The sequence below is a fragment of the Xiphophorus couchianus genome, chromosome 18 (genome assembly GCF_001444195.1).
Source record: "Xiphophorus couchianus chromosome 18, X_couchianus-1.0, whole genome shotgun sequence".
In the NCBI taxonomy this organism is placed as follows: domain Eukaryota; kingdom Metazoa; phylum Chordata; class Actinopteri; order Cyprinodontiformes; family Poeciliidae; genus Xiphophorus; species Xiphophorus couchianus.
The window spans coordinates 1,450,697-1,461,203 of record NC_040245.1 but is presented as its reverse complement, the minus strand read 5'-3'; the positions used below and the strand labels follow the sequence as shown (position 1 = coordinate 1,461,203).

Here is a 10,507-nt window from a genome sequence, read left to right as displayed (position 1 = left end):
GATTGTTTGAACCAGAATATGTTGTTTATTTCAAAGTTCCTTCTACAGAATTCTGAATAAAATCTGGATCAATGCTTTACTCCTTTGCTCAGAAAATGCAGTTACTAGATGCACCAAACAATAACGAATGTAATAATCATTTAATGTTTAATGATGTACAACATTTAAAATATATATATATATATATATATCCAGGTAAAAACTGTTGAAAATGGTGGTAAGCAATTTTTTTTTATTGAAGTGTTACACATATGCACATATTTTTCCTCTGGTAAACAATTAGATGTATCAATATTTTTTACAATTCTTTCATGAAATTTTGATTAAATATGAATGTTTATAATTTGGGTATGTACTACCATCATTGTTTAAATGGCAGATAACTTTTTATTTAAAAAAAACATAAACTCTACGAACATGGACACGTTTTTATAGTGCACCAGATATAGAACGAGTCTTCAAAGAATATTTTAGGGATTTCTATTGTGTCGTGATTGTATTAAGTTTTTAAAATCGAGTCTGCACTGTAAAATATGCTGAAATCACAGTTCACTTTTTTCATGAAACAAGTTTACATGGTTCCAGATATAGTCATGGTTACCTGGAAATATTTTTGGGAGATTTAAGTTAAAGTATGACATTTTAATAAACTGTTGAAAATGTATTAAAAACTTCCTACATTAAAAACACATCCTGATGGGAACAGCTCTGAGGAATAATCACCGTCCTGAGTGCGGACTCGGAACCGTTGATAACTGCTTACAGTTCTACTTTTGTTCTGTGATTTTATTTTAAGAAATCTCTGTGAAGGTTCTGTGGTCTGAAGTTGATCCAGAGGCTGATTCTGGTCCTGATCTGCTTCAGGTTCATGCCATAGATGATGGGGTTGACGATGGGCGGCACCACGAGAAACTCTGCAGCCAGTGCGTTCTGCAGCGCCGCCATGGAGCCGCCGCCATAACGAGAGTACAGAGCATCGAACAGCAGTGAGGCGGAGAAGACGAGCAGAGAGACGAGGTGGGGCAGGCAGGTCTGAGCAAACTTTCTCCGGTGTTCCTGAGAGCGAGTGGCGGATCGGACCAGATGGACATACGACACTAGGATCACTATGACCTGCACCAAGTGCAGGATCATTAACATGATGCCGTACAGATTGTTGGCGGAGGTGTCAGAGCAGGACAGCTTCACCACCTCCCAGCTAGTGCAGAAAATTCTGGCAATGTGGCGGCTGCAGAGAGGCAGTATGGCGATCAGGGCGAGGCCCACAGCTGTTTCCACTAATGAGAGACACCAGGTGAGCAGCAGCAGCAGCGCCACCTTCTGGCCAGTCATCAGAGCCCAGTAACGCAGCGGCTGGCAGATGGCCAGGTAGCGGTCGTAGGCCATGATGGTCAGACCGTTGAGCTGGCAGAAGATATAAGTGTAAGAGATGAACATCTGAGTCAAGCAGCCGGCGTATGTGATGACATGAGCGTCAGCCAGAAGGTCGCTGAGCAGCTTCAGGTAGAAGCTGGACGCTCCGCAGATCCCAGTGAAGCACAGGTTGCACATGAAGACGTACATCGGCTGGTGGAGGGTTTTATCCAGACACACAGTGAGGATGAGGGTGAGGTTCACAAAGATGGTGAAGAGGTACGACGTCAGTGTGAGACCAAAGTAGATCTGACGGTTGGTCAGCGAGTCGTTCAGACCGTTGAGGACAAACACAATGTGAACGTTCTCATTCATGTCCAAGAGACGCCAAAGGTTTCAGAGCCATAGAACGACGAAGCAAACCCAACATGTGTCTCAGTGGTCCGAACTGACCTGCAGCCATACAGGGTCACTCTGCAAAGAGAAACACCGTCGTTCTGCAGAAACTACAGCTGAGGAAAATCTAAACTCTTCCTAAAAGTCCTCTTTAAGATCAACTTCAAACATTTCATACGACAAGTAAAGTTCAGCAGACATGTAAGAATCATTCATGATGCAAATATTGTGTTCAGGATCAAACAAAGAAAACAGATTTCACTGGTTTAGAATCAGGGACAGAAAAACAAAACCTTTGCTTTGTTCAGCAGCTTGAATCAAACCAACTTTAGGAAAATCAGTTTCAGTTGTTCAAACAGAATCACTTCACATCAGACCAACCAGTTCAGAATCAACAGGAAAACATCGGAAAATGCAGGGAAACTTTCTGAGTTTTCCTGCATTTTCATTGGTTTTTATGGTTTTAGAGGATTTCTGCTAAACAGAAAACATTCAGAGTCAAAACATCAGTAAAAACATCAATCAGTTCATTTACGTTAAATCACTCATTAACTTCTCTAAACTAAATGCACTGAAGCAGTTGAACAACACAGCAGCACTGCTCATACTGCAGCAGAGCTTCAGCTTTTATTCACCTGAACTCAACAGGTAGACGCCTGACTGAAGCTCCTCCCATTTCACTGACATCACAATTTACTCCCATCAACAGTTTCAAAGTTTAAACAACTACATTTTTCTGGACAGACTGAAAAGTGGAGTTTAAAGGGCAGAAAATAATCTTACTGGTCCAGATGGGACGGTTTCTCTGGACATGAGAAACGTTTGCTGACATCGATGCGTCCAGGAGGGTCAGCTCTGCTTCCTGGTGACGTCGTCTCAATCCCATCGTGTTTGGAACGAACCTGACAAAAATAAGAAACGCATGTAAGCAGCTGTTCTGTAATAAGCCGTTGACCACAGAGACCTGATAAACCTTCATGTCTGTAAATGTTTGTTTCTTGTTTGAAGTAAATAAATGAAATTATGCATCATTATGGCACTGAAGTTCATCTTTAAGATCTGTTGCTATTCTCACTTTCTAGGTTGTTTCTCCTCCTGGTTGAACCAAAAACACTCAGTCATATTCAGATATTTACAATAATTATGAAAGGTTTAATATTTTAGTGACAGCTTTAAACTGGGATCCTATCCAAATATGGCTAAAGCTAAACAGTAAAAAAATATATATATTTTAGTAAAACTATGAATATATAGATTGAAATTCGTCCAAGGGAGCAATTAGTTATGGTTTCTATGCCAAAAAAACAGATGACTTATTAAAAATGCACCACAGAAGCCCGACCCGACTATCAAACAGGTAACTTTGGTCCAACCGGGCTCAGATTTTGGGTCAGAACCTCAGAGATTCAGCTAATATTTTAGATTTTCATGTCTCTTCATTCGTTGTTTTATGATATAAATGCATGTTGCTGCAGCAACATAAAGGGGCTGGAAGTGTTTAATATTCTAAATAATAAATGTTTTGAGTTAAATGGGCCTAAAATATCTCAGCTCTTTGAAATAAACAACTTTTTCCAGTTGAAGATCTAAAGTTTAGATTTACGCTGAAAAACCTCATTATGTTGCAACAAAGCTGATAAAGTTGCTGAAGCTTCAACCAGATTAGCTTCAACCAGATTAGCATCACTCAGCATGCTCACGCCAGCACACAGAGGCTGAACATCCAGATTAATGTTTAGATTTCTCTCTCTGCCTCTATGAAGCCTTTCTGCTCTGATGGTCAAAGACTAAAACTGAAATGAAATGACAGTAAAATGTCTCATGAAAAAAATCTATTTAAATGTTTCAGATTTATAATCTGAAGATGTTCCATCAATCCTCCTGGAGGACAAACTGACCACTTCTCCTTCCTCTGCTTCTTTCTCCTACTGCTCTCCATCCTTGAATGTCTGCAGTTTTTGCTGACATTAAGTTTATGTTCTCTCTCTGTTTCTTCTCTTCATAGCAGCTACACCTGGACTCATTTCTTCCTGGAGGGAAGCTGAGCTACTGCTGCCAACAACATCAGGTTCCCCTTCAGTGGATCACATACCTGGATCCACTCCGGCCACATGCAGAACAAAGACTGAACTAAACACAGGAACAACAGACACTGGTGAAACCCCTGAATCCCAGTAGGCCCAGTATGAACCCATCTTCATGATCAGCTCCTAGGAAGGAGGCGTTGTCTCTGAAATCAGCCAAAGACCTGAACTGTGACGTTCAGGAAGTAGCAGATAAAAAAGCTTAAAGTAGGAAGTGTTCAGAGTTTGGAGCCGCATCCTGATCACATCAAGAGACGAAGCTTCAGTCCACATCCAGAGGAAACATGGACCAAACAGCTCTGATGCTGCTTCTGTGTCTCTGCAGCTCAGGTAGGACTCCACTTTCAAACAAAGACACTAATATTCACTAGAGTTCAAATTAAAAATGATCGACTGATAAACATGTTAAATTTTACAAACAAAAAACTGTAAACTGTTTCTAGTCTCAGATCATAGAGCTGCTGCTACACAGTTAGTGATGTTTATATTGTCTACTTGCTGCTAAGGAGCCAATAAAATCAAGAATTGTTGGTTTTTGTGTTTTTATGATGTAAAGCACTTTGAACTGCCTTGTTGCTGAAATGTGCTATAAAATAAATCTGATTGATTGATTGATAAGGAGAAGCTGCAGAGTTTCTGCACCAGCGCTGAATCTGCGCAGTAAACAGGTGGAGCCACAGAAAATGGCTCCTTCTGCATGAATTCTCTCATCTTCCTCTTGGCTCCACAGGTTCTCTATGAGGTTCTGGTCAGGCCCGTTTGCTGGCCAACCGAGCCCAGTAGCACCACGGACATTGGACCAGCTTCTGGTACCGCTGGTTGTGTTGGTGAAAACGTTTGAGCTCCGTCTGACGTGGGAGTGTCTCAGGCAGGATGTGGAACTCGCCTGCTGCAGATTAGAATCAATCAACCAATCGATCAGTTTATTTGTAAAGCACATTTCAGCACCAAGGCGGTTCAAAGTGCTTTACGTCATAAAAACACAAAAAGTCCTGAAGACACCACACAGTAAACCAGTAAACAGTACATTTTGTCAAAGTGTCGTCGTTACACATCAAAATGTTGTTCAGTGTTTCATTTATTATGTTTCTAGAGTAAATCTGACCAGCTGGGTTTTTAGTCCAGATTTAAAGGAACTCAGAGTTTCGGTTGTTTTGCAGAGTTAATTGTTGAAACAGCTTTTCAATAATTTAGCTGATGAATGAAAGGTTGGAGATCGGCCTGTAATTCTGCAGTAATGATGTTTTCAGATCGTTTTATTTTTTATATCAGTGGTTTGAAAACTGCAGGGGGAAAAAACCTGATGAGAGCAAAGAGTTTAATATTTGAATCAGATCAGATGAAATGACAGCAGGAACAGGAGCTTAATTAATTTATAATGTCTTCTAAGTTTTTATAGTTGAGTATTTAAAATTGAGTCATTTTTTCTGCATTTGTTATGTTCAGGTAAAGCATAGATATTGGATTTAGTGTGGATGATCAGATTAATCCTGTAATATTTTTAATTTTCTCTGCAGCGTATTTGGCAAATTGATTGCAGGTCCAGTTTGATTGCAGGTCCAGTTTGATTGCAGGTCCAGTTTGATTGCAGGTCCAGTTTGATTGCAGGTCAGGTGGTTTGTGATTCTGTCAACTGTGTCAAATAAAGCTCAATCATTGTTCATGTTTTTGTTTCTGATTTCTGCAGAATGTTTCCTTTGCATGTTTTAGTGTGGAGTGATAGCTTCAGTCTTTCTTAATAGATTTCATAATAAACAAAGTTGAGTTTTACGTTCGGTCCGACGGCTAAATTGTCTTGCAGATCTAAATGTTTGAACATTTTTCCATGGAGGTTTGTTCCTACCAGACACGACCTTCACTTTCATTTAGGCAAAGAAATCAATGACATCTGAAATTTTACGATGGAAGTTATTACCAGCTCATCTACCAGGTTAGATGAGCTGCTCTGGTTCTGGTTGCTCTGCATCAGAATCAGAATCTGTTGGATTTGACAATTTTTTACACAAAAACAATGAATTTAACTTTGGTTGGTTTCAGTAAAGACATAAAATATAATTGGGTAAAAAAGGTGAATAATAAGAAACATTTCAGGTCTTACTACAGAGTGTAAATAACATTTAGGTCTGGACTTTGACTAGGCCATTCCAACATAAAGATGCTTTGATCAGAACCATCCATGATAGCTCTGCCTCTAACAGGAGGAAGAAACAAGAGAAGATCAAATCAACACGATCAACAGGATCCTGTCAACACATCCTAAATCTGTCTTTGCTTTTTGTAACCCAACATGTAAATGTTGTTTCTTCCAGCGCTGTCTGATGAACTCAGACTGGTAGCAGGAAGGAGTCGCTGTGGTGGCAGACTGGAGAAGAAGAATCTGGGAGACTGGGAACCAGTGAAAGAATGGAACTGGAACTTTACATCAGCAGCTGGAGCTTGCAGACAGCTCCACTGTGGATCTGTGGTGTCGTCACGAAGAGATAAAGACGACAATGTAGAGATCATCTGTTCAGGTGATTTCATATCCTGGCCATTGCCTTCCTGTTCTGCTTCCAACTCCACTGTAAAAAAATTCTCACTTCCAGCTCAGTCTGGGCTTCTTCCACTTCACCTGGATTCACTCTGGTAGATTTTCTACCGGACCAATCAGCGAACAGAAGGAGAAGTTTGAACAATGAATGATTTTCTGTTATTTTAGAAACATAATCTCTGTAGTTTTAGCAATGCAGTGGAGGAAGTTCAGTCCATGGTGGCCACACTTCCAAATATTGAATTAACTTTAACGGCTCGTCTCTGTTTTGTGGAGGACAAATTATTGTAAGGTAATATCTGCTGGTTGTATTGTCTTCATTTTAAATGCTAGTGATTCTCACCAAATGAAGCTGTTTGGGTTGCAAGCAGAAGGTTGGGAGATGTTTTCCTGCAGCTGCATGAGAACCAGAGCGTCTCTCCCTCAGCCTTGGTATAAAACTCCTGCTGTCTCTGCCTGAAAGAGTTTTCAATCAGAAATGTTTCACTATTGATCCTCTTATATGTTCTCTGTATTGTGCACAATATGCCAGTAAACCTGACTGAGTGATTCCATCTAACAGTGCTTGGTAATTGATTTTTTCTACATGTTTACAGCCCAGGAAACTTCCAGTAAACTTCTTAGTGTGGATCTGGTGCTTTGCATGTCATGGACAAACGTTAGCAACTGGGTGAAATTTAAAAGCTCAACACAGTCCAGAGTCTCTGGATGAATCAAAGTGTAGTTACAGAGTGGCTGGTTTTTAGCAGGTTAGTGATTTAATGAAGTTTGATTAGATTCTGGGTTATAAAAACCTGAATGTCATTGAGAAGAAGCTGATCAAATATTGAACTTCCTCCACAAATTAAGTTTAAAGTGTAAAAAGATGATAGTTTTCTATTATTCTGTGATTAAATCTGTCCTCACATTTGCTTTGTAGAAGACAAGGATGAAATATTAATAATTGATAATTCATAGGTTCTTTGTGATGTTGTAGTGTAATTTTCTCTGTGTTTTTATCTTAAGTTTTTTTCCACCCATCTCCAGGGCCGGCCTGCAGTATAAGCAGATGCTAAATGTGCAAAGAATATTAAACAGTAGATTTAAAAATAACAAAACTCCACCCAGCTCCCCTCTCCACCCGTTCTCCACTGGTTGGTTCGTTCCTCCACACAGAGTCTGCTCTGTATTGGAGCTTTGCTGAACAAACTGGAACCAAATTCAGTGAAAATATTTTAAACCTTTTTTCTTTCTGCATCCACAGACTCAGTCAGGCTGGTTCAAGGGACCAACCGGTGCTCAGGCAGACTGGAGGTGAAGACCAACCAGTCGTGGTCCTCAGTGTGTGAAAAAGACTTTGACCTGCAGGATGCAGAGGTGGTCTGCAGGGAGATTGGCTGTGGGCCTCCTTCAGTCCACCAGGGGGCGCTCTATGGAGAAGCAGAGGCTCCAGTGGGGAGCAGAGAGTTCCTGTGTGAAGGCAGTGAGTCTGCTCTGCTGAACTGCAGCAGCAGGAAGAGTTCAGGTAGAAACAGCTGCTCACCTGGTCAAGCTGTTGGACTCACCTGTTCAGGTAGAGGAGGATCTGCAGACCTGCTGCTGTTCACTGCTTCACTTCCTTCATTAATGAACTTTCTGTCTCTGCTCAGATCAAGACGACATCAGGTTGGTGGGAGAGGCCAGCCGATGTGCCGGGAGACTGGAGATGATATATCAAGAAGAGTGGAGACCAGTGGATGTTTGGGATAGTTACTGGACCATGAACTCAGCTGCTGCAGTTTGTGCTGAACTGGACTGTGGTTCTGCTGTTTCAGCAAGAAATTCAGAGGAAGCTTCAGAGAGACCAGTTTGGTTTATCTTTCCTGACTGTTTGCAGTCAGGATCTGCATTAAAGAACTGTTTACCTTGTGACGCTACTAGTGATCAGAGCCATCAGCTCATCTGCTCAGGTAACTCTGAACTCTCATATTTATTTTTTAAAAAATGTTTCTTCCATCAGGTTCCAGATGTCTGCAGAGAAACCGTCACCTTTAACTAAGAACCTGAAACCTTGAGGAGAGGGAAACTAAAACTGGGTTAAATATTACTGACAGACTATAGATCTATCATAAAGGTGCTGGTAATCATGTTTAAACATGTTAGTAACCATGGTAACCAGTCTGTGATGAGCTCCTGGCTCTTTCTCATTCATGCCATCTTGTTTTCCACCTCAGATTAGATCCAGTTGTCTCTGTGTTTCCTCTGCGTTCCCAGGTCTGCTGGTTGAGCCGCTCATCTTCCTCTCTTCCTCCACTGACGGGGTCTCCACAGGCAGAAAGCAGGGGTCTGAGCTCCTCATTGGCTCACATTTCAGCATCATCTGCTCCATCAGACCTCAGTATGATGGCGGCTCCTTCCAGCTCATCTTCAGCACCTCTAACTACACTCAGAACCAGACCCTGCCAGCTGTTAATCACTCCGCCCTCTTCCTGTTCTCTGCTGCTGGCCACGCCCACCAAGGAACCTACCGCTGCGTTTACCACGTCTACGTTTTCTCCTATAACTTCTCCTCTATCAGCCAGCCTCTCAACCTCACTGTCTCAGGTAAACTCATGGAGTCAATCAGGAAAAGTTCTGCTTCAGGTGAACCAGCAGCTGTCTGCCTCATTCATGAGGTCAGAGAGGAGGATTGATGATAATGTTCATGATCAGATCTACAGGCAGCATGAAAACAAGGCTCTATATGATTATTTTCTAGCTGGACTCATCTGATGAAAGCTGATCCTGAATCTGTTTCATTCAGTTTCAGCCTTTCTCACTGCTTTGATCATCAGACTGGTTGTCGTCCTGCTGGGTATGCTGGGACCAGTCCTGGTCCTCTACTTTAAGGTACTGCATGTATCATGCATGATGTGTTCAGTTGGGAAAGTTTTTGCATTGAAGCTGAATCATCCTCTGTTTCCAGGCCAGGAGAAACCAGAAGTCTGGACCAGAAAACAACCATCATGATGAAGGATCCAGAGCTGAAGGCAGCTTAGAGGAGGAGACTGCAGTCTGAAGGAACCAGGAGAAAATGATCTTCATTTCACATCCGCTGGAAGGAGCAGAGACATGTTTCAGACTCCTGGAAATCTATCCGTCTATGTATCTATGATAAAATGTCTCTGTGCTCCTGCAGCAGGAAGGAAGTTCAACATTCAGAAATTTGTATCTGGACTAAACCTACTTAAGTTAAACTTATATAAGAAGGGAACACAAAAGAAAACATTCAACAAACAAAATATAACAGAAAACCCACTTCATCAAAATCTGATCTTCATCAACCTTGCAAGGATAGCATATGATAGGATATTTGGGGTCAAAGGTCAGGTAGCCAATTCCATTCAGGCCCTGAACCCAGCTTGTGTCCTTGTCTTAGTTGAATTGTGTGACAAATGTAATATAGTTGATCCTGGCTTGTAATACTTTGTCCTGCCTGTAGGTGGTGTATGTCATCACTGCCATGATAACCCATCCAATACATCCAGATCCCACAAGTCTGAACCAGATGTGATCTGCGCCATCTTAGTAGGGAAGTGCATGCACAATGCATAGTGGACACATGGCTCCGAGACCAACACAAAGAAAACATGCCGACCCTCTTGACCAATGTGTGAGAGAGAGATACATGAACAAAATGGCTGCCGTCGAGATCGGCCCGTATGAGACGGAGAAGGAAAATTTATCAGATGATGTGGACAAACTGCCTCTGATCTCCTACTACGATAAAGTTAACTATGTAGTCAACACAAAGAGTGCATACGCCGTAAACAAGCTTCACTGCCTGAAATTCATGGACGCATATAATTAGTATTTCAACAGCTTTTTAAAGGAGAGAAAATCTCTCTGTGTGAATAATGAGGTTCTGGTGACTGGCAGACCAAGTACAAGCAACAAACATGGAGGCTACATGTCTGCTTATCCTGCAGATGGGATGGAACATTTTATAGTTACTATAATTATGAGTGAATCAATGCATAACAGTGTTATGATTCTTGTGTAAAGCATGTGATCATGGGAAAGTCTTCTGAAGCTGTTTCTCTGAACTCTGTACTATTAGAAAGTTGTAAAATATTTTCTTCTTTGCATTCTTATGACATCCTTAAATGTTTAATATGCTTTATGAAAGAAAATGCATATGCTTGCA

General features: G+C 41.3%; 2 protein-coding genes across 5 annotated transcripts; one reads left to right on the top strand and one right to left on the bottom strand.

Annotated features, from left to right (window-relative positions):
- Positions 1-786: 786 nt before the first annotated feature.
- LOC114161966 (putative olfactory receptor 7A2) lies at positions 787-1,728 on the bottom strand. Its single transcript, XM_028045683.1, has one exon. The coding sequence runs from the start codon at positions 1,726-1,728 to the stop codon at positions 787-789; it is 942 nt and encodes a 313-aa protein (XP_027901484.1).
- Positions 1,729-3,886: 2,158 nt separating this feature from the next.
- LOC114161731 (scavenger receptor cysteine-rich type 1 protein M130-like) lies at positions 3,887-10,244 on the top strand. 4 transcript variants are annotated; one of them, XM_028045275.1, is made up of 7 exons: positions 3,887-4,163; positions 6,143-6,346; positions 7,607-7,915; positions 7,998-8,291; positions 8,596-8,964; positions 9,125-9,210; positions 9,287-10,244. In XM_028045275.1, the coding sequence occupies exons 1-7, from the start codon at positions 4,118-4,120 to the stop codon at positions 9,377-9,379; spliced, it is 1,401 nt and encodes a 466-aa protein (XP_027901076.1). In that variant the 5' UTR covers positions 3,887-4,117; the 3' UTR covers positions 9,380-10,244. The 4 variants fall into 4 exon arrangements, with proteins under 4 accessions (XP_027901076.1, XP_027901079.1, XP_027901078.1 ...); XM_028045278.1 differs by having other exon boundaries at positions 7,992-8,291; positions 8,596-8,925; positions 9,131-9,210; XM_028045277.1 differs by having other exon boundaries at positions 7,992-8,291; positions 8,596-8,925.
- Positions 10,245-10,507: the final 263 nt, after the last annotated feature.